Source organism: Poecilia formosa, unplaced genomic scaffold (genome assembly GCF_000485575.1).
Source record: "Poecilia formosa unplaced genomic scaffold, Poecilia_formosa-5.1.2 Scaffold14, whole genome shotgun sequence".
Taxonomy (NCBI): domain Eukaryota; kingdom Metazoa; phylum Chordata; class Actinopteri; order Cyprinodontiformes; family Poeciliidae; genus Poecilia; species Poecilia formosa.
This window is the reverse complement of record NW_006799953.1, coordinates 4,062,090-4,085,446: the sequence shown is the minus strand read 5'-3', so window position 1 is coordinate 4,085,446 and position 23,357 is coordinate 4,062,090. Positions and strand designations below refer to the sequence as shown.

Genomic DNA, 23,357 nt, shown 5'->3' with positions numbered 1-23,357 from the left:
GTGTTTAAAAGGAGGCTAGTGGGAACATTGCTCCAAGTGTTGAAGATGGCTTCACGAAGGGTATCCACTGTCTGGAACTGATATCCATTTTTGTAAACTTCCCTGGCCATCCATCCCCAAATGTTCTCAATTGGGTTTAGATCCGGGGAACATGCAGGATGGTCCAAAAGAGTGATTTATTCTCTTGGAAGAACTCTTTTGTCAGGCGGGCATTGTGAACTGCAGCATTGTCCTGTTGAAAAACCCAATCATTACCACACAGACGAGGGCCCTCAGTCATGAGGGATGCCCGCTGCAACATCTCCACATAGCCAGCTGCTGTTTGACGCCCCTTCACAACCTGAAGCTCCATTGTTCCATTGAAGGAAAACGCACCCCAAATCATGATGGCGCCCCCACCACTGTGCCGTGTAGAAAACATCTCAGGTGGGATCTCCTTGTCATGCCAGTAACGTTGGAAGCCATCAGGACCATCAAGGTAAAAATTTTTCTCATCAGAGAAGACAACTTTCTTCCACCTTTCAATGTCCCGTGTTTGGTGCACCCTTGCAAAGTCCAAACGGGCAATTTTGTGGCGTTGAAGAAGACGTGGCCTTTGAAGACGTTTTTTGTTTCTGAAGCCCTTCTCTCGCAGATGCCGTCTGATGGTTATTGGGCTGCAGTCAGCATCAGTAATGGCCTTACTTTGGGTAGAGGATCGTCCCGTGTCTTGATGGACAGCCAATCGGATCCTGCGGCTCAGAGCTGGTGAAATTTTTTTGGGTCTACCACTTGACTTTTTTGTTCAATAACCCTCAGGATCATTTAAAAAATGCAAAATGACTGTCTTACTGCGTCCAACCTCAGCAGCGATGGCACGTTGTGAGAGGCCTTGCTTATGCAGCTCAACAATCCTACCATGTTCAAAGTCAGTGAGCTTTTTTGCTTTTGCCATCAGGAGGCCTTGACAGTGTAAAGACTTGACAGAAAATGAGATGGAATCCAGATTTTTGCACAGCTTTTGGCTTTTAAAGACTATTGATCAGCTGAAAAAATCATGTTTGAGTGTAAATGCAGTTTTCAGAAAATTCCCTGCTCAAAAGTTCTTGTCTCTTGCACTGATTTTTTCCTTTAACATTGTGAAGCTCTACTTAGAACCTTCTTAAGATCCAATAGTGCAAAATGCACATTTTTGCAATTTTTTGACTGGTCTTAAGATTTTGATCAGGAGTGTACATTTAATAATAGAAATAATAACATTTATTTGCTGCAAAAGTTCAATTTAAATACTTCTAAAAATTTATAAAAACATTTCTTCTGAGCAGAAAGTTCAATGCATATGAATGTGAAACGTTTTTTTGTCAACAAAAGAAAGATATTCTGGGTAATTTAACTGTTAATTGTGAATATGGGAGACGTTATTTTGGATTGTTAAATTGTTAGAAGAATTTACTCATGGATGTTTGAGCTGCATTGTTTGCTTGTTATATGCACAATCAGTTTACCATACTGCATACCTAACATATTTTCGATTCAAACTATTTTTTATTTGAATGCTGTGTGGTTGACTAATTACTATTTTTGAACAACCCTGTTGTTATCAGTGCTTGACCTGTTATTATCAATGTTATAGTGTAAAAGTGAGATTTTTGAAACATTTTAAATACACCTTGAAAAATATGTCAAAGCTGCAGCTGAAAAACAAATACACTTTCACTGATGTGCTCCTTAAGAATATGTTTTAGACACTGTTTTTTTTTTTTTCTGTTAAACATTAAGTTTTAGCTTATGACTTAAGGCACATTTTGATTGCCTGATTGGAAATTGTTACATTGCTAAAGCAATTTGTGGAGCCAGCAGGGGGTTGGGAGGTGGGTACCGTTTGACTCCAAGAACAGAAATGAGTTTTTACAATAAAAATCCATTGGAATTGAGTGTTTACGCATAATGATGATAGTGTTTCAAGATATTAATTTTCCTGCTGTAATGCAATCAGGAAATCATAACTTGAAACATAGGGTGAATTTTGCATTGTATTTTCTTGTTGCAGATGGCCGTAAAGACAGAGTCCCTCTAGTGTTTCAGAATTTGTCCTGCTGTGTGCCTTGACCTCAGTCTTGTTTAGCATAATTGAAACTGACAGAGTGTAACTAAGGTTAAGTGGTGTATAGCATTAATTTAAATGTTTTATTAGCGTGTAGGGTAAGAGGTAACCGCTATTATTTTGTACATCTATTTAGTGAATGTTAGCAACATTTAATTCAGTTTATTATTATTATTATTATTATTATTATTATTATTATTATTATTATTATTATTATTATTATTATTATTATTTAATTTATTATTATTATTATTATTATTTAATTTATTTATTTTTTGGAAATGTTGATCCTTTTCCTATTGAAATAGGATAACAAAATATAGCAGGAAGCAGATGCTTGTGGCCCCCAAGAGCAATATCACACGACGAGTCAGGTTTACAAATGTTATTTATTGCAATACTTGATACCTGTAATATTTTTGTTTTTGAAACTTTCTAAAGCTGATGTAGAATATGTTGCTGTTTTTATTATCCCTCTTTTTACCATCTTCTATAATTATAATTATGTGCAGTTTCTACTTTCAACTAATGTAATGATAGCTGTAAGGGCCCAAAAACAAATGTAGGTTTAGGACCCCTTGCTCAGGATGTGGATCTCATAGACATAATAAAGACGTCATTATTTCAATGCTTACATACCTTACCTAGTTCCCAGTTTCAAAAATTATATTCTCTTCAAAAACTACAATCCCATGATGCCTTGCGCGCTTGGCTGTATTTCTTGTCGACGTGGGAAGGGAGGGATTCTGACACAAACAAATGTCTCTGGTTCCTCTGTTTCGGGCTTCTTACGGGGGACCGTGACATGTCAGGTGCATTTACATGAGAACTCCGTCACGTTGGAAACATGTGGCTCAAACCTGAAGAAATTCTGCTGAAGAACGCTTTCAAACTGTGGGTCACCGAGAAGGATAATGAGTATTTCGTACTGCAAAGGAGACGGGGGTACGGAGAAGGAGGCGGCGGGCTGACAGGTAACGTTAGCGGCTTGAGGTTTTATCTTCTCGTATGGTTAGAGCAGCTGCTTTTGCTGCGTAGCTAATCACATTTAAACACTAGTTGGTTACGGTTTAACTAACCAGCATTGCTGCTTAGCTAACGTGCGGTGCGCAATTCCTAGGGCGGGAGCTAGTACCTCCCAGGAAAACAGCGTCTTTGCAACAGGTAGGAGTCAAGTGTCCATGATGTGAGGCACCAAACAGCTGGAATTCACATAGTCCAATTTATCTCCTTCTAGTCTGTTTAGTGTTTGTTACTCAAATTAATCGACAAGAACGGCCTGTTTTATGTCTTGATAATTTCCTCACTTTTGTTTGTAGGTTTTCGATATTGAAATAAGTAGAAACAAATCTGTCTTCTTGTCATTAAAGACACCGTCCATGTGTATTTTTTTTTCCTCCCACGAACAAATGTACAATGACAATTAAAAATCAGCTGGGTATTGATCAGTGCAGGGGTTGACAAATTACGTTGTTTAAAAAAAACAAGTGGTGCTTAGAAAAATAACGAATTATGTGTTGTGTTTGGGTTGATGACGTCACAAGAGGCACTAGAATCGAGTTGTTAAGCTGGCATGGGGAAAAATGTTTGTGAATGAGCAACATTTGAAACATTCTCATCCATTTGTGCTGGATGAAGAAATGCAAAAATATGCCATTCTGATGCATAGCATTTCTGCTTTATGCTCCGATAATAGATTTGTACTGTTGAATGAGTCTCCCTGTTCTTGTATTTAATAAACGAATGTTGTTATTGAGCTCTGTACATTTCCAAAGCTGAAGCAAACGGTGACACAAAGTGTGTTTTAGATATGGTTATTCCAGCTTCACTCAATACACTCAATCTTCAACCTTTATTAATTAAATCTGGCCATTTCAGTCTACCTTGGTTCTTCAATGTGTTTCATTAGGCCAACTTTTCCTGATAAACAGTGTACTCATAATAATAATAATAATAATTAATAAAAATAATAACAACCTTCTTCCAAAATAGAAATGCATTTGTAGGATTGATTTCATTATAAACATGCCAAATTCAACATGGTCACAATAACTCTGATATGTTGCCTCGTGTGACGTCACCAGAGGCATGTGGATGTGGAAGTTTGTTCTTCACAGCTTAAATTTCATCTTGACAAACTGTTAATGTAGAACAAAATAGCAAAGCAAACTACGACAGAATGCTCTGTCAGTGATAAAGTGTATAAGTTGAACAGATTTTACACAAACGTCTTATGAGAATCGGCCACAGACTAGCTATTTGAAATAATTTGTAAAAAGGATGCATCACACTGAAGAGTTTTAGAATATTTGGATCACTTTCTCTAACCAGCTAAAATGATAATGATTTAAAAAAACTACAGGATTCGTTGTTTCTCAGCAATGTCAAGCTCTGCTCCCTGGACAGTAAATGCGTCAGCAACTTTTTGATGCTCATTTGAGTTGCCACTCTCTAGATTTGAGTTTTGGTCTTATCATTGCTTTTCTAAAAAAAAAAAAAATCAACATTTTCTCAGGTTGGACCAGCATCACCTTTGTTGTTTTCAGGATAATTAAGAAGTCGCCTCATAAACATCAACCCAAATTATTGTTGTTTTAACTTTATAAACAACTTTTGGAGTTTCTGCATGCTAAATCTTTTCTATTTTTTTTATAGTAACAAAATATATTTTAAACACAAAGCATGTTTATTTGCACAGCATCACACACAGCAGAGTTTTGAATTATTTACAGTAAAAAAGAAATGCAGCTGAAAAATGCAATAAAAGGAAAATATTTAATCGTATCATAAAAACAAACTGTAACATATCAATTTAAAACACACATTTCTGAAGCACAGTAAAAATGAAACGATTGAAGTAAACATTGACTTGTATATGAAATCTTCATAACAATAATGTTTTCAGTTCTGGTTTAAAGGAGCCGACGGTTTCCACACATCTCGGGCTTTGAGGAAGTTATGACCCAGAACTGAAGGTCACAGAAACTAAAGCTTGTTTAGTTCTGCTCCTGAAAACACAGAGTGAACAGATCCCCTGTGACCTGAGGGGTCGAGACGGTTCAGACCTGACATGCAGCTCTGGGACGCGTTTAGGCCCGAGACCGCTCAGTCTGCCAGAGTAACAGCAGCTTTTTAATGCATATCCTTTCACAAACATTGAGCCAGAGCTGAGTTTTAAGGGCTTGTGTGATATTCCTTGGTGTTGGCGAAGACTACCAGCTACCAGCTGCAGGCTGAATGTTGTTGTTTTTTTTTAATTGACAGCAGGGAATACGTGATTATTATAATCAAGCCGACGGAACAGAAAAGCACCAATTTTGTTCTGTTTTTACAGGTTTCCCCTTTATGTGGGAAAGTAACACATTATGTAATTGTTAACATTTACTGCCAAGTCCATAGGTTTCTAGCATTTTTAAATTATTTCTTTTTAGAATTGTTTTTCTCTTTCTAATTTCTGCATAAAACTTGATGGTTATTTTGGTCCAAATCCTGTTGTAGTTTTATGGACACAGACTCGGTGGCTTTAAGGGTCTGTAGTCCTGAGCTGGTGGGGAATACAAAGTTGTGTTTTACCACCATAGATGGTAACATACAGTTACTTTCAAAAGCATACACACTCCTGTTTAAATAGCACTTGGTCATAAAAAAAACAACTATATAATATATTTTCTTCTAACGGAAAAATGTAGGCCCAGAACTTTGTTGAAGAGCATGTCGTTGTCTGAACTGCACACTATTTTTTGTGACGCAATTCCAGCAGGTATATTTGACACAAAAGAACATGGTGGTGGCAGCATCATGATCTGGGGTTACTTCAGATGATCTGGATTAAAACGTTTTGTTTGTTTGTTTCTTATTTGTTCTTCTACGATGTTTTTTCCAAAGTTCTTTTCAGTTCAGGTCCAAAAAATGTTGGATGTCTGCTACTTAAAGCTGAAAATAAAGAGATATTTAGTTTTTTAGGATGAACGGGAGCCCAAGAATGCAACCAGATAAACATAAAAGGACTTCACAGGTGGACAAAAAGGTTTTAAAACGGCCTAATAAAAAAGTCGAGACTGAATCTGAGAGCTCTCCTGAACAAGGGTTTGGGAAACTGATGCGTTTGAAACATTTTAGTTTTTCAGAGTGCTTAAATATTAAGTGAAGCTGTGGGATCCTCTCAGAGTCCTACTGAAGAGTCTTTTATTTTTTCGTTTGCGGATGCTTGTGTTTCAGTTGAATTTCACAGGACAGATCTCACATTATTTGTGGAAAAAGCTGTGAACTTAAGCATCATGGTGTTGTGTTTTACATTTGAACAGCAGTGCAGACACTTTGGAGAGCCACTGTAGATGTAAACATACTGGGAGTGATCAAGAACTGTACCACAACACAAGTCAAAAGCTGTTGCTTGTTTTTATATTTTCTAAATAAATAATAATAAATAACTGGGTTTATCTAGATATTGATGTTTTGAGACTAAATTGTGCATTTTTCATGTATATATTATGAATCAAAACAGAGCATCATGATCGGAGATCGCCACGTGTTTAAATACATACATATTTAATCCATATTTTTTAAGTTTCAGTATATGTAGATAAACTATAAAACATAGGTTTTGGAGGATTATGACTATAAACATCCACATTCTTTTATGGTTTTGGTTTTTAAGATAATAAATCTGGATTGTTTTCAGCATATATTTATTTAAAGTCCACATTTGAAGCCCATTGTCACAATAATCCTGCCTGACACAGGCATTGTTAGATACACCTTCTAAACACTTACCAGAGCAGGAAGGTAAGTGGCAGATAATTACCAACACAAGTGGTTTCCAGGATTGGATCTAAAAATACTATGGTTGAAATGAAGACGGCAGAGGCGATGTACTTAACAAAATGAATCAGGAGGCTAAAGTCCTTTTTGCTTTGATTTGATTTTATTCTTTTAAACCAGAAACATATTTTTCAGTCTCGAGATAAGTACATGAATGGTGTCATTTGATTTGGATGTGCCAAGTGCTTTACGACTTGGCAGCTCATTTTGAGCCCATATGGGGAGCCGACAGCAGGGAGGCCGGTCCAGTACTGATGCAGCCCATTAGAAAGTGGTTTCAGCGCAACATTGTTAATAATTCATGGAGGGCTCGACAGAGAGCGGGTGTAAAGGTAACAGATTTGACTAAATTTAGAGCTGGGGGCATTATTAATATCCGCTGCCAGGCCATGTTTTTTAAAGCTGTACTGCGATCCAAGTATTAAACGGACCGACTAATGTTGAAGGGTGCTGTACTGTTTAAATTATTCATCATCAATCATCTTGTGTAATTGCACAAGTTGACACAGTTTTAGGTGGTCATACAGTTGAGACTTTTTATTAAATTCTTGTGATGGTTGTAGATTATTCAGATATTTTTCTGACACACTGGTTTTGGATCTGCTGTGTCTTACAGGCCTGCTTGTGGGAACTCTAGACACTGTGTTGGACTCGACATCCAAAGTTGCTCCTTACCGCATTTTGCACCACACACCAGACTCGCAGGTCTACTGGTCCATAGCATGTGGTGCGTTGCTGGCTTTTTAACCTGAATCAAGCATTTTTTAGGATCTTGTCCACAGATTATTATACAGAAGAGTGTGAAGTTGTTGGCCTACTCAGCAAAATTCATAAAATATTATATTAAAAAAACACTGTTAATTTTTCAGCTAAGTTCATGTAGGTGTAAAACGGTGATCAGTTGGAGTTTTGTTTTTATTTGCTTTCTTTCACTGTTCCTGGGGTCAGGGGTCACCAAAGAAGAAATCGATCAGCACTGGGATTGGCTGCAGCAGAACATCATGAGGACACTCTCTGTGTTTGACTCCACTGAAGACATCACCAGCTTCGTACAGGGGAAGATTAGAGTAAGAGGCTGTTAAACACTCAGCCAAATAAAGGCTATTATCAAGTATCTAAATGAAATATTCATTCTCCTTATTTTATTTTTTTTTTTAAGTTTTGCTTTTTTCTTGAATTTTGTGGGATTGTATGTGATAAACACACTCACTATGGTGTATAACTGAGAAACGGAAGGGAAGTGATACATGGCTACAAACATTTTAGATATATATGGTATTTATGGGAATAAAAATCTGAAAAGTGTGGTGTGCACGTATAATTAAGTGCAGAGGAGTACTTGTAGAGCCATATTTCACTTCAATTACATTTACAAGTTTGGATTTCTTTCAGTAAGTCGTAAATATAGACAAGCTTTGCACATCTAGAGACAAAACATTTTGCCTGTTTTTCTTTTATTTAATTATGTGCTGGGTTTTGGGCTTTCACATTCAATCCCACAAAGATGCATTCATTTTTGTGGATGTAATGTGACAACATCTAAAGGTTCCATTGGTATTAATACTTCTGTAAGGAATAAATATTGTTTTTTTCTTCAGGGCCTTATTGCTGAAGAAGGGAAGACCTCTCTGGTGCTGGAGGACGATCCAGAAAAATTCAGAGAAGCCCTTTTGAGGTTTGAGAAGTGGTTTGAGCTGCCCGCCCAGGAAAAGCTGGTCACATATTACTCATGCAGCTACTGGAAAGGCAAAGTCCCCTGCCAGGGCTGGCTCTACCTCAGCACAAATTTTCTGTGCTTTTACTCGTACCTTCTGGGATCTGAGGGTAAGCGACGTCCGTGCTGTTACCTGTGCTTAATTTTGTCGAGAAAATGTTGTTTTAATGTCACTAAGAGTGCTGTAACTGCTATCGGCTTCCAATTGGGGCTTTTATGGCTTTAAGGGAAAATAGCTGTTGGATGCTTCCAAAATTGTGAAAGAGCAATTACAGCTGACTCACAGTGTAGAATTGGAAAGGGCAATGGGTAATACTGAACTGTGGGTCACAGAGAAAGGTTTTAAAATGTTTTTGTTATATTTAAAAAAAAAAAAATGGGGAAAAAAAAGCTATGAGTAGTTGTTTCGGGGAAATGTGAAACAAATAATTAAATTTTAAGTTGCTTGTTAAGCATAGAAATTTTAAGACATTTCTGAAGTGGGGAAAAAAAAAATTTCTATCACCTTCAGTAAAACAGAACAACACTAACAAATGACTGCTGATGTGTTGTATCACACCAGATTTAAATCTCTCTCAGTAATTATCACACTGACTGCTTTTTGAAAATAAAGACTTAAATATAAAGCGGTCAAATTGATGTGTGGCCACTTATTGGTGCCACACCTGCAGGATAAAGTCTGCACTTTTGCAACAATATTGTCTATACAGGAAGTGTGGGAGAACTTGACTAAAGTAAGACAGATGGGAAGACACGGATTTTACCTGACCTATTAAAAACTGTTTCTCTGTTGGAATCACTTTCTTGCGTCAGTGTTATTGAAAAACCGGAATCTTAGATTTAAAGGAAGCAACAACCTAAATCTTAGTAATGAAGAAAATGCAATTTATGACACGTCTAGGAAAGATGAAGCAGGAAGTAAACACCCTGACCAAGAGGCAACTGTTGAGGATAACTAGCTTTCAATGAGTAATTCTTTATCTGTGTCTGAGCCAAATGAAGGAGACGGCACTTGAGCTGGACTAAAATGGGAGAAGGTGAGCTCAGAGCAACATTTTGACAGCTTCGTTACTGTAGCGTGGGTAAACGCTACGTTACTAAAACAGAGACTGATTATGTGGAGAGAAGTGACACATTCATGACTTGCCTCCCTTATATAGATTATTTGTGGCACTTTGGAGAAAATGAAATGTTGCTGTTGTGTGTAGCAGGGAAACGATGCCGGTCAGATCTCGAGTAGAAATCACAGCGTTTTCTTCTTGTTTTCAGTTTCAGCCTTGAGAATGTCGTTGTTTATTGAATCCATTAAAATAGCAGAAAAGTTCATTTATTTCAATAAATTAATTCCCAACAGACTGGGGTTTTTTATTTCTTAGTTTTGATGATTTCCTGCTTACAGCTCATTAAAAACACCATATTTAACATTAAAATATGATATCAGACCAATAAAAAACATTTTAATACAGAAATGTGGACTTAATGAAAATTAAAAGATTACATGTAAATCTTCCTGTTGTGTGCATAATGGCTTGCATCACAGGCCTGAACACAGTTGAAAAAGTAACGCTGTAAAAATGTCTCCAAGATAATTGCTTTTAAATGGGTTTGTTGTGCTGACTCTGCAGTCAAACTGATCATCTCCTGGGACGAGATCTGGAGGCTGGAGAAAACATCGAATGTTATCCTGACTGAGAGCATCCATGTTTTGGCTCATGGGGAGGATCATTATTTCTCCATGCTGCTGCATCTCAGTGAGACGTTTGTCATCATGGAGCAGCTCGCTAACTACTCCATCAAGCGTCTGTTTGATAAAGAGGCTTTCCAGGGAGAGCCTGCTCTCTCCGACCCACTTCAGATTACCAAGAGGTACTGGCCTGTTTACAGCTACTCTGGAAAATCAAACCTGGGGAAGGAATCGGCTAATTTATTTTATTTTTATTGTGACATTTTTGTGGTTTCTGTTACTCGTTTTCCCGCAGAGGCCTTGAAGCTCATGCAAAAAGTGAGCAGTTCCGGGCGTTTTTCAGACTTCCCAAAGAGGAAAACCTATTAGAAGTGCACGAGAGCTTCCTGTGGGTGCCATTCAGTCATTTTAATACGCTTGGCAAGATCTGCCTGTCCGAGAACTACCTTTGTTTTGCCAGTCAGGACGGCAGCCAATGTCACATCATCATTCCAATGCGAGAGGTAAAGCGGTATTTCTAAATCAGTAATGACCCAGCGCTAAATCCAGTACCCTGGCTGACCCGTCGGCCCATGTTGCCGTCTTGCAGGTCATTAATGTCGAGAAGCCCGATTCCAGCAGCCGGGCTTTGACGGTATGCGTGCGCGGCAAGAGAGCGTTGCGTTTCTCCGAGGTGCGGGACTACCAGCGGCTCGCTAACACGATCCGCAGCAGATGTGGGATCAGTGCCAGCCCACAGCACTCGGCTTCATCAGAGGTAAGAAGATTGCATGTTTTACTTGGGCTATTTTCATCTCGTAGTTTATGTCGCTGGTTGACAGCAGACTGATGTATGGCGTGTCTTTACCGCTAAGGCCATACGAGGCGAATGCCAGTCCCTCATAAATCACTTTGAGGACAATCCGGAGGATGTGACTCTCATGGTGGGACAGAAAGACACCAGCAAGGCTGTGAGCACCGAGGCCCTCATGACCGTCTTTCACCCTCAAGACGTTGAAAACCTCGATCCCAAAATGGTAAGCAGAAAAAAATTAAGTATAATGCCACTGAGCAGGAGTAGCGTTAACGGAATATTTTCCGTATTTGACGGAAAAGTTGAAGCCCGTCCGTCATTTTGACTGAAGTTTAAACTTTTTACATTTTCTGACCAGTGTTTTTCATTGGATGTCTCAGTTTGGCTCGGATGAGAAAACCTTTGACATTAATTACACAGACTATAAACGGAAATAAGCCTAAAAGCAAAATCCTGCTATGGAACATTTAGATAAATATTATTGGGTGTATCTGTTTAAATTTGAACTTGTACGTCTTAATTTTCACTCACTTTGACAAAATCACAGTAAATTCAAAGTTGTGAATTCAGCTTTTAGGTCTGAAATTAATCAATGTTGCATGTTGCATAACGTGTTACGCTGGGAAAGAAAGAGTAGGTCAAATTCTTCACTAAAAGCTCACACACAGTCATCCGTTCCCATAATGAGTGTTTTTGAGACTGGAGGTTTGAAAAGTGAAGACTAATAAATTATGTGAACGAGAAGATTTACTGTGTTTCTCAGCTGAAAGAGAAGATGAAGGAGCAGTCCTGGAACATCCATTTCTCTGAATACGGACGTGGGACCAGCATGTTTTTCACCAAGAAGACACGAGACCTGATTGTCCGAGGCGTTCCCGAGTCCCTGAGGGGAGAACTGTGGATGCTGTTTTCAGGTTTATATCTGTACATCAGATACCACTCCTGCATTCTGCAGGCAAACACTTTGAGCAGATCGCATCTAAGCCGTGTGAAGACACTGCCGTGTTTGTGTTTGGGCTCACTGCGGGTTCACAGGAGCTGTAAACGACATGGCCACTCACCCCGGCTGCTACACTGAGCTGGTGGAGCAGTCTCTGGGCACCAGCACTTTGGCCACAGACGAGATCGAAAGAGACCTGCACCGCTCTCTCCCAGAACACCCGGCGTTTCAGAGCGACACGGGAATCTCAGCTCTGCGCAGAGTCCTCACTGCGTACGCCTACAGAAACCCAAAGATCGGATACTGCCAGGTACTCGGGCTGTCTCCAACGATGCAGTTTAATGTCTGAGACAGATTAGTTGACTTTTTTAATTTGTGTGGGAATGAAGTTGATGAGACGGAAACATGCATGAGATACCAGGAGGGCAAACTTCATTCTCCAGTTTTTAAAAACACCAACCAGTGGCGTGTTTCTTTTCATTAAAAATGATAGTAAACCCACAGCTAGTTTATGAAGTATGAAGTTTTACAAAAACTCCATACTTCAGTTTTATAAAAAAAAAAAAAATCTAAGTTTTTATAAAATAATGGCTGGAAAACAAAAGATTTCTATTGCTTTCTGTATATGTAGATTGATGACATCACAACAGGTAGTCAGGACTCTTCTTTCGCATACATTGATCAGAATTCAGTTTCAGATCTGTTTAATTATTCTTTAAGTTTGACCTGCTGATGCAGATTTTAGTTGATTATGTTTTCTCTCAGAGAACTGTAAGATAAAAAGACATAATATTTAAAATATCTGCAGACGTTTCTTTTGTCTACATACCAAATTAAAGCAAAAATAACCAAACAAATAGAAAAACTGAATGTTCATAAATAACTATGCATATCTGAAGGACGTTTAATGTTTTTGTTTTTGATGTAGCATGATATAACTGACTCTTTCAAGTTATAGAAATGTAACAAACCTGTTGTCCCTGGTTTCTACTCCAGCTATGTACTACACAGTCATAGTACTACAAACATCTTGTTGTCATGGGAACATTGCACACATGCGGCTGATGCAGTGGAAAATAGAGATCAGATTCCTGAGTCGCTGCCAAGTCTAATTCTGCTGGTGCTGCAGGTCAAAGGTCGTTTTCTCTGACAGCGCTGAATCGGTGTGCTCCTCGCCCCGTGTAGGCCATGAACATTCTCACCTCCGTCCTGCTGCTGTACGCCAAGGAGGAGGAGGCGTTCTGGCTGCTGGTGGCCGTCTGTGAGAGGATGCTGCCGGACTACTTCAACCGACGAATTATCGGTGAAACTGCGAGCAGCGGATTCAGAAGCTTTAATTTTCCGGCTCTTATTGGTGCGCAGTTGAGACGTGCAACTGTGTTTTTTCCCGTTTCAGGCGCTCTGGTGGACCAGGCGGTGTTCGAGGACCTTATCAGAGAAAACCTCCCGCAGCTGGTGGACCACATGACGGATCTGAGCTTCTTCTCGTCCGTGTCCCTGTCGTGGTTCCTCACGCTCTTCATCAGCGTCCTGCCCATCGAGAGCGCCGTCAACGTGGTCGACTGCTTCTTCTACGATGGCATAAAAGCCATCCTGCAGCTCGGCCTCGCCGTGCTGGATTACAACATGGAGGCCCTGATCGCCTGCAACGACGACGCAGAAGCGGTCACCATCCTCAACAGGTCCGCATGCGTCCAAAAGCAAGGAAGATTGTCGCATTTCATGCATAAATGCTCTACAAACTGTGATCCATCCATTTGTGATGGTTCTCCTTCAGGTTCTTCGATAGCGTGACGAACAAAGACAGCCCGTTGCCCCCAACGGTGCAGCAGGCTTCAGTGGGCAACAACGACAAAGCGTCGCACGTCAGTGTGGATATCAGCGAGCTGATCCGAGAAGCCTATGAGGTGTTTTATTTAAAAAAATGTCCCCATTTTACTTTTAATCAGAAGTGTTTTTGTGGTTATTGCTTGATAAGTCCAACTTCTCCTCTGGCAGAAATACGGACATTTTCGATCAGAGGAAGTTGAGAGTTCACGGAAGAGGAACAAGCTGCATGTGATCCAGACGCTAGAGGACACAACCAAGCAAAACGTGGTGAGTGATTAGATTATTACTAAGCCTGACGCAAAAAGCAATTAATCGCAATTAATTGAAATGAGCTCAGTTTCCATTGTGATAATTAATATTTTTTTAAGGGAAATTTTTTACAGAGATATCATAATCTATTTTAGTTATGGTTTTGGTTGCAAGTCTGTTTTATTTATTGTTTTTGGTATTTTATTTTGGATATTTAAAAGATCTTCCAGCGTTTTTTTTTTGTTCTCCCACAAATTAAAGTTTATTGGTCTCTTAATATCAATATATTAATTTGAAATGGTATCAAAATATTACTAGGACAATCTGTTGTCCTAGTAAAATGTATCATGATAGGCCTATTTACGATGGATTTAATGATTAATTAATATTTGTTTCAGATCCGAGTCGTGTCCCAAGATGTCCGATTTACATCCTCGCAGCTTGACGAGCTTTATAACTTGTTCAAAGTGAGTCCATAACATTACGCAGCACATTCCTTCCTTTAAAAAAAGACATAAAACAGTGATCAGATCACGCTTCTTTTCAGAGGCAGCATTTCCTCAGCTGTTACTGGACGATGAAGAGTCCAGCTCTGCTCCACCATGACCCCAGCCTGGCCTACCTGGAGCAGTACCAGCTGGGATTCCAGCAGTTCAGCGAGCTCTTCTCCCTGCTGGAGCCCTGGGCCTTCTGCGCCTCCAAGAGCACGCTCTCCCTCTGGGTCTTCCGCCTCATCGACGAGAACCAGGACGGCCTCGTCAACTTTAAGGAGTTCTGCTACGCTCTCGGTACGTTTTGCTGGATTTCTCCCGTCGTTTCTCCCCGCTGCTGCTGCTGCTGGTACTATAAAGGATTTTATTTCCACAGATACCTTATACGGAGTATCTTTCACAAATAAGCTGAAGTTCCTCTTCAAGCTCCACCTGCCACCAGGTTAGTGATGAACGACTGGACAGAAGTGGCCAAATTTGTCATACTTTGAACCTTTAAAGCCCTCAAACGACGCAATGCATCGTTTTGCTGAAGTATTCACACCTCATAAAATTTACACATTTTATGTTTCGATCATAAACTTCAATATGTTTTGCTGGATGTTTATCTAATAACCTGATACATAGAGTAAAAAAAATTAATTGATGATTCTCAAAACTTTTTTCTTGATAAAAATCTGTTTAATGTGTTCAACCCCCTTTTAGGGCTGCAACTAACAGCTATGTCAGCAATCAATTAATCTATTAATTATTTTGATGATTAATTGCATTTTTTTTAATGGCACAAATTTTTTCATTCAACCACTTTTTTATACAGTATTGTAAATACATTAAAATATACAAATAATTAAATACATTTTTAAATAAGAAAATAAACACAAAATAACACACATTTACTTTTACTTCCTGTTGGAATATCACATAAAAGTTAAATAAAATCCATTAAAGATTCAAGCAGCATGGATTTTTTCTTTATTTACTGTGGTAATTGATTCTTTAGCAGTTGACACATTTTAATCTCAAGTTTGTAAAGTTATATCCCTGCAGTTTACAGAACGACGTATTGTTTATTTTTTAGCTTCCTGTGTTACCACACACGATTTCCCAACACGTTCACGTCACACCAGTCCTGAAGAACAAGTTAAAGCCGAAGTCGGACAGTTCTAATCCAGCTGCGGTTTTTCTACACGACTTTAAAACATACGGCTTGTCATTTCAAAAGTCAGGATTTGTAGGGCGAGCGGCGCTCAGCCTCGGGCAAGACGCTGTCCTTGAATGTGTGGCTCTCATCTCCGTGATGTGTCACCGCCTTCTCGGAGGCTGGGGGTAAGAATAGCCCAGGCTGGATGAAGGAACTTGCCATGGCAACGATGGGTGTCAGGAGCCGCAAGGGCTTTTCTGCCGTGGGATGGTTCCTCTAAAAACGGGAGCGATGCAGAGCTGCTCAGATCGCAACTGACAGCTTAGCAGCAGATGAGCCCTGAGTCACCGTTGGTGCTGTGCCAGGCCAATAAACATCAAGCTGCACAGCCTGTGTCTCATGCAGAGGGCCGAGCGCTGCAGCACCAAGGACAGGTCACACCAGGGTGCTGCCAGTCTCCTGATTTTGTTGGGATTCAGCCTAAGTCAGCCACTGGAAGCCGTCTTTGTCATCCGCTTCCTCTTCCCAAGCAAAAGGTGCCGCTCCAGACACTTTATTGATCCAGGAAATCGAATCATGTGCTCTCTGAGCGGAGAATCTTTCAGCCCTAACAAAAGGTGCAGCAGCTGGGCGCACTTATCAGTCGCAAAGGGCAGCGAACGCACAGTTACATCATTGTTGTTTTTTGTTTGCAGCGGGGGGAAGTGAACTTTTCATTCCTTTACACGTCGAAGCGCAGCAGGAGTTATCAGTTTCCCTGCATTCCCATCGCCAAAGCGTCGGACAGAAAAAGAGAAAAGTGGAGCATATTGGATTAAACGGATACAATTATGCAAATTGAATTGAGATTGACACAGGAGAAGTTTTCTGTGTCAGATTAAAGTGCGGACCTCAGGCGGTGCTGCACCAAGCCGTCAGGCAGATGAAATGATATTTGCTTGACTTGTTGGGATAATTGTTTAATCAGTGCATGAAAGCAACACGCATGCCTGCACCCACATGTGGTCATGAGTGGGGCTTGGAGCTCAGAGGTATTGTGATTCTTTAAAAAATATTCAACCTTTTTTTGCCCCCAATTTTTTTTGTACACATAATGATGTGAAGAAGTTTTTTCCCACCTTTTGTAATTATTTTTTTTATATGTTTGATTCACACGCAAATGTTTCGGAGAAAAAAAAATCCAAACCTACAAGGCCCAGTAAGTTGGTATGCCACACTTTTCAGTTTTTTACCACGTACCTGGCGTCCTTAACAAACCCGACTAACATAGTAAAGTAAACATCTTGTGCCTTTCAAGATGAAATTCAGAGTGCTTCAAGAACGAAATAAAAGATGCACAAAAACAGATTCGACGTTTTACAAACTTTCAGGGACAGTTGAAAAAAAAAAAAAAATTTAAAGAATAATTTCATGCAGTGGAAAAAATTTATTTAAAATGCAGTAATTTTTTTTTTAATTTGTGCAATAGATTTTTTTGTAACATCTTTGCAACACATCAAAAATTAAATAAATTTAAAACTTTTTTACAAGTACAAAGTAATTCAATCATAGACTGTTTACCTATTTTCTAAGGGTCAACATGTCTTATACTTATATTTTTACAAAACTATATTGGATTCTGTCTTAATTTCTGTTTTCTTCTGCCTGTGTGGTTTATTCTCTGCCGCCTCTCTGTCCATTCTGCTTTCAGCGCTCTCACAGACTGTCTCTTTAGCTTTCACAGGTAGTCCTTTGCACTTAAAGGAACAAAGAGTCCAGCAATTTCTTCCAACAATTGAAGACTCCTCTCACTTGACCAGACTCGCTGGTTAGCTTCTACTCTTCTTCTTCTCCCTAAAAACTCAGATTTCTCCCCTTTTTTTTTCTAACTCTCATGATTCAGTCCTTGTCTGAAGGTTTTCCTCGGTGCAGTTTAACATGTCACCCATTTCTTTTTCAGCCTTTGATCTTCCCGAAGACGGTGTCATAAGAAAAAGTCCTGAAAGAGGTAGGGTTACTTCTATATTTGCAGCTCTATCTTTGGGTTTCTTGTGGTGACTGGAAAAGTCTGGGGTTTTATTTTCAAACAGCGGATGGAGAAATAATGTTTCCTATCTCTGTTCCCTATTTCTTAGTCTAAAGGTTGTGCTTCCGTCCTTCCTTTTCTGTGTCCGTCCTTTATTTTCTTTCCTTTTTCCTTCCTTGTTTCCATCCTTTTTTCTCATATGTTTTTTTCTTTTTGATACATGTATCACTCCTCATGTCTTCCTTCCTACCTCCCATCTCTACTTTTTTCTTTCATATTCTTTCCTCCATCCTTCCTTGCTTTCCCTTTCTGACTTCCTTCTTTCCCTCCTTGTTCTAACACATATCCTAATTTTCTTCCATGTGTTTTTCCTTCCTTAATTTCTTTACCTTATTCTTCTTCCTTTTTGCCCTAGTGTAGCTTTTTTCCTTAGAGTTTCTGGTTTTGCAGGTTCCACACTGAAAACCTCAACAAGGTAGAAATACCTGCCATAAGTTTCTAGTGATCTGTTGCCTTTTATAACGACTCTATGGGGCTGAGAGCTCTTTATGATAAGTCTGGAAAAGAAGGATATCTTTGATATAAAAGATTTCAAAGATACCCTGAAGACTGTTTGTGTTTTCATCTGATCCTCTCCCGCCTGTCACACCAACAGGCAGGGGAAAGGTTGATCTTCAGGCCTATCTGAAGCAGTGGCAAAATGAAATACTTAAGAAGGAGGAAACGATCAAGGATCTACCAAGAATTAATCAGGTAATTCATCTAATCGTCTGTTTATTTACGTTAAGGAATGAACCACCTCTATAGAACGATGTCGTCTTGATTTCCCACCTCAGGCTCAGTTCATCCAGTTCTCCAAGACCCTCTATAACATCTTCCACGGCGACCCGGAGGAGGAGTCCCTGTACCGGGCCGTAGCCCACGTGACCAGCCTCCTCCTGAGGATGGAGGAGGTTGGCCGGAGGCTGCAGGAGCCCAGCAGCCCGCCCGCCGAGGCCACGCAGCCTGCCAGCACCGCCGCTTCTGTGGAGCCGTCTTCGACCCAAGAGGCCTCCGGCAACCCGAAGACCTCGGACGCCTCCGGCTCTCACAGCAGCCAGGAGGGGGCGGCAGAGCAGCCGGACCCGGATTGGTCGTTTTCCTTTGAGCAGGTTCTGGCTTCGCTGCTCAACGAGCCGGCCATCGTCGGCTTCTTTGAGCGGCACGTCCACATTCAGACGAAACTGGGACAAGCCAGGGTTGCGCAGCTCAAACTGAAGGCCAATAAGTAAAAAAAGGACGCATAAGGGAATCATTACTGTGTTTCTGACTCACGCTACAGGTTTCATTTCCTTTCTCCAGATTGGAATGTGGATTTTGACGCTAAAGCGGGTTTAAAATTCTGCGTACATTTCGCTGATGATCCGAAAGACACTACAGGAGCTTCACTGACCGACACACCCGGTGTGTTTTTAATTTTAACCTAATCTCATTATGCATTTCACCCCTGTTCTCTCATGTAGCTGCACTTTCACAAGTCAGATTTAAGAAACTGAGTCAAACGTGATAAGTACCTGACAAGTCTAGAACATCAATAGGCTAGGAATCTGTTTCTGAATGTTTAAATGTATATCAGATTAGTATGCACTACTTAGAATGAAACAGTGTCTGATAGTTTGTCCTTTGACTTGTTAGATTTGCCCAGAACTTCGGCTTAATGTAAGAAACACCAGCTTAGTTACTAGTGGAGTAGAGCAGTAGTGGGTAGAGGACACATTGTGCTGCTGTTCCTGGAAGCCATAAACTGTTCAGAGTTTATCTGACTGGAAATGACACATTCTGAGAGCAAAAAAAGAAATTATTAAACTTTAGTGGAAAACATTTGCAATAACCAGGGCTGGATTTAGGATTATGGGGCAAGATTTTCTTTCCACATGCACATTACAATAAATAGCTAGATATACATCAACTCCAGGTTTTATTTATTTATTTTATCTTTGTTTCTGTCTTCTATAAAAAGTTCCTCATAAGTATATTAAAAAATGTCTTTATCCACACAAAAATGGGCTGAAATGTTAAGATGCCTGTATGGGGAGATTGAACTACACAAAAAAAGAACATATTCATTTTAGACACTTTCGGAGGTGTGTAACATTAAATTTGAATATTGTCTCAAAAATTACTTTATTTGCAAGTTCAAAAAGTAAAAAACTCCCATTTAAATTCATTAAACACAAAACAATCAAGCAATATTTCTGTTTGTACACAGCTAATAAAAACCCCAAACTTTGCTTCTACTTAAGGAAAAGATTTTATGAAAGAAATATTGGTACAGAGGTTTATTGATGTGGTCATGTTATGATGTATATAACCAACCAAAGAAGCTGCCTGTTCAGAGTACTGCATCTACACATAATGATGGAAAGTTGAGTGGAAGGAAAAAATATCGTGGAAGAAGATGCAAGAATTGTAGAGCCACATCTATTAGACAGTTTGGGGGAAATTTATAAGCTGTGTGCTAGGAGATAAAAGAGCTAACACAAACAGATGGATTGTGGAAATGATTTAAAACTGTTGGATTATTTAATCCACTCTTTAACCAGAAACATCAGAAGGGTGTACCAATTCTGTAATTCATGCAAACGGAGTGCCAGTATGTAAACCAAAGCATTGTGTAAACCTGATTTTTTATTTATTTATTTTTTTCTGAGAAACAGGATTTGGGATTTTGTATTAGCTGTAAGCCATAAATAACAATAAATTAGAATAAAATGGTTCAAATAATCTTTACAAAAAAAACCTCTAACTTTCCAGTGATATTGGAAAAAGTTCCATTATATGCAAAATATGAAATAAAATTTAGACAGCAAAGCTGTGGGGCCCCCAGACTACTGCCCTGGTAAAGCCCTCGCTAAAGGCCGGCCCTGGCAATAACATGCTGCAGGGGGCGCTGTTGTGCCACACAACACAGTCAGCTGTTTTGCTGCTTCAGCAGGCGAACATATCTTACACTGAACGACATAACCCAGGCTCGTGTTCGACAGGCTTCACTTGATCAACACATTTTTCATTAGTAGGTCAAAAATTTGCCTGAAAACCAGGAGATGTCCAGATTAACCTGCTGTGCGGCGTCTGCGGACCTCGCTGGACGACTCACTGTAACGTTCTGTCCGTCCGTGTTGGTTTCCTGTAACCGTGAGGCTTCTGTCGACCCAATGAGCTCCAGGACTGTTGAACTTTTTGAAGGATATTTTTGCTTCATCGAATCTCAGGGTGACATTTGTGTAGACACATAAGGGGTTAAAAAGGGATATTTTTCAACCTGACATAAAACAGTATATCAACAGAATTATATACTAACGTGTGTCGTCTGCAGCATTTACATATAGAGCATGTTGTAGCATAGTTACAGGATTGGCAAGGCCTCTGCTTTCGCTGCTTGCTACAGGAAGCCAGATTTTTCAGTGTTTCTGCCTGTTTTTTTTTTTGTTTTGTGTGTGTGTCTCCTGTTTTTTGTCTTCATGTTGCTTCTGTCTCAGTGGACAATTTGCACAGTTGTTAGATTTACAAGCTGTAGATGTGCCTGTGTCTCGGTGGCAGGGGTCAGTGCAGCTTGTCGTCTCTTGGGGCCAAACCAACAGATTTATATGAAGCTCTAGAGTCTCTGCTTTTCTCCGGAGTAATTTTTTTTTTGTCTGTTTTTATGTGCCTCTTAAATGAAGCTGGAAATGTTGTGCTGGCTGTTTTTAATCATTTGCTGAATAATTATTTTGTTGTTGACTGACCAGGACTGAAGGACCAACCCTTTTTGTGTTGTATTAATTTTACTTTTACTGTTGAAGTTTACAAACTCATCTTAAACTCACCACTACTCTTTGGAGTTAAAAAAGTAATAAATATGCCACTGTTTATATGTGAAATGTATAAGAAAATAGCAAAATGCATTATTGATGTTGGATATGTTATCCTTTCCTAATTTTAAAGTCTAATAATAAATTATGGACCTCTCAAATAGTCCTGAGTATCGGCAGGAGAGTTTAGTATCTACTTGTTATGACTGAAGGGGAAAAGCTAAATTTGAGCATGATTTTACTTTGTTAGTTACTGTTTGCCTGCAGTCATGTTTTGTTTTTGACATCTTTGAATGTCACAGTTATTCTGAAATGCAAGCAGCAACTAATTCTGGAACAGGATGTGCATGAATTGAGTTAGCATGCGTTGATCTGTTGCTTTCTCTTTATTCTTACATCACAAGTACTTTGATTTCAAGAGTATTTATTTGTCTTTGCAAAGCTAAAGTATTCAGATCAAACATTCCTTTATGCAAAACATTTTTCAAACACCCATAAAAGTGTCTGTCCTCTTTGCAGAGGAGGAGAAAGTCGATGCACGGCTCTGAAAACCTCTCCAGTTCTTATTTTGCGATATTCGTGACGCTTGGATGTTTGTTTGATTTATATGGATTAGTTTGATTGGTGCCTAAATGTATGAGAATAAAGAGCAGTGATTTAACAAGTTGTCTTTTGTCTTAATAAATAAGATCTCTGTTGATGAACATATAGACTCACTGAGGATATTAAGCGTTCACACACATTTTTCTAGAGTCAAATTTTCAGAGTTCTCGGCCCATTAGGGCCATTTTAAACTGAAATAATTGTTTTAAAATTTATTTTCAAGAAATGTATGGCAGGTATTTCTATAATGGGAAGATATAAATGTGTAACCTCCAAAAACCTCAGAGTGCGGAGAAGAAACAAAGCTTTGTTTTGAGATTTGGCTGAATTTCATGCTTCTTATTGATCTTAACTTGCGCACAGTTAAAAGGTAGAAAAATCAACCGCATAATCAAAGTGTCACAACTTCACTGTATGAAACGGTTAAATGATAGGATTCATTCCAAGAACACTTGTACTTCATGTTTATCAGCATCAGTGGCGTTTTCTTCTGTTACCTTTGTATGACGCACAAAGACAGAAGGAAAATGTTCCTGCCCAGATCGTTTCTTCTTTCTCCAGCAAACTGTTGACTACATGCCAGAAATGTTTTTTACTCCTGGAGTCGATGCAACGCCTACTGGATATTGGAGAATTGAAAGGTGGCTAAACTCTTAAATATACAAGTAAAAGAAATAATGCACGGAGACGTAGTTCTTGCTGCTAGGCCATAGACGAGCCGGAGATTTATTACACTACCACGGATTCCTCATTACAAAACAACTCCTTAAATAGTATTTCCGCTCTTACACCAGTCTAACCTGCGGGATATTTAGAATAAGTGGCGAGGGACGGGTGTCGATTTTTCGCAGTGAAGGTTTTGGATTGAGTTTACGAAGCAACAGGGTTCTCTGTTTTAATATCACCTTTCAGAAAGTACCTGCAACAGGATGATATTGATCCATCTGTTACCCAGGATGAAGAGTCAACAAATATGTTGTTAAACTGTCTTCTTGCTTTGTGAGCAGAAAGACAGACCGGCTCTCTGCTGCTTATTTTAGCTGTACGGAAAGAAGTTCAATCACTTTAACACTGGGAGGAAAGTACAGGTAAATTCCTGATTTTACCTGTATTTTTTATATTTTTAAGCCGCGTAGCAGCTTAAAAATATGAGCTGAAAGGAGAAAATGAGTC

At 39.4% G+C, this 23,357-nt stretch overlaps 1 protein-coding gene across 3 annotated transcripts; it reads left to right on the top strand.

Moving 5' to 3' along the window:
- The first annotated feature begins 2,714 nt into the window (after window positions 1-2,714).
- tbc1d8b (TBC1 domain family member 8B) lies at window positions 2,715-22,243 on the top strand. Of its 3 annotated transcripts, none has more exons than XM_016668350.1 (21): window positions 2,715-3,057; window positions 7,521-7,631; window positions 7,853-7,971; window positions 8,503-8,728; window positions 10,244-10,484; window positions 10,598-10,805; window positions 10,892-11,059; window positions 11,157-11,318; window positions 11,859-12,009; window positions 12,131-12,345; window positions 13,221-13,338; window positions 13,432-13,717; window positions 13,813-13,942; window positions 14,034-14,132; window positions 14,513-14,581; window positions 14,662-14,902; window positions 14,982-15,047; window positions 17,437-17,553; window positions 17,686-17,733; window positions 18,407-18,504; window positions 18,588-22,243. In XM_016668350.1, the coding sequence occupies exons 1-21, from the start codon at window positions 2,931-2,933 to the stop codon at window positions 19,020-19,022; spliced, it is 3,435 nt and encodes a 1,144-aa protein (XP_016523836.1). In that variant the 5' UTR covers window positions 2,715-2,930; the 3' UTR covers window positions 19,023-22,243. The 3 variants fall into 3 exon arrangements, with proteins under 3 accessions (XP_016523836.1, XP_007546046.1, XP_007546045.1); XM_007545983.2 differs by having other exon boundaries at window positions 2,717-3,057; window positions 17,461-17,553; XM_007545984.2 differs by lacking the exon at window positions 17,437-17,553 and having other exon boundaries at window positions 2,716-3,057.
- The last annotated feature ends 1,114 nt before the right edge of the window (window positions 22,244-23,357 follow it).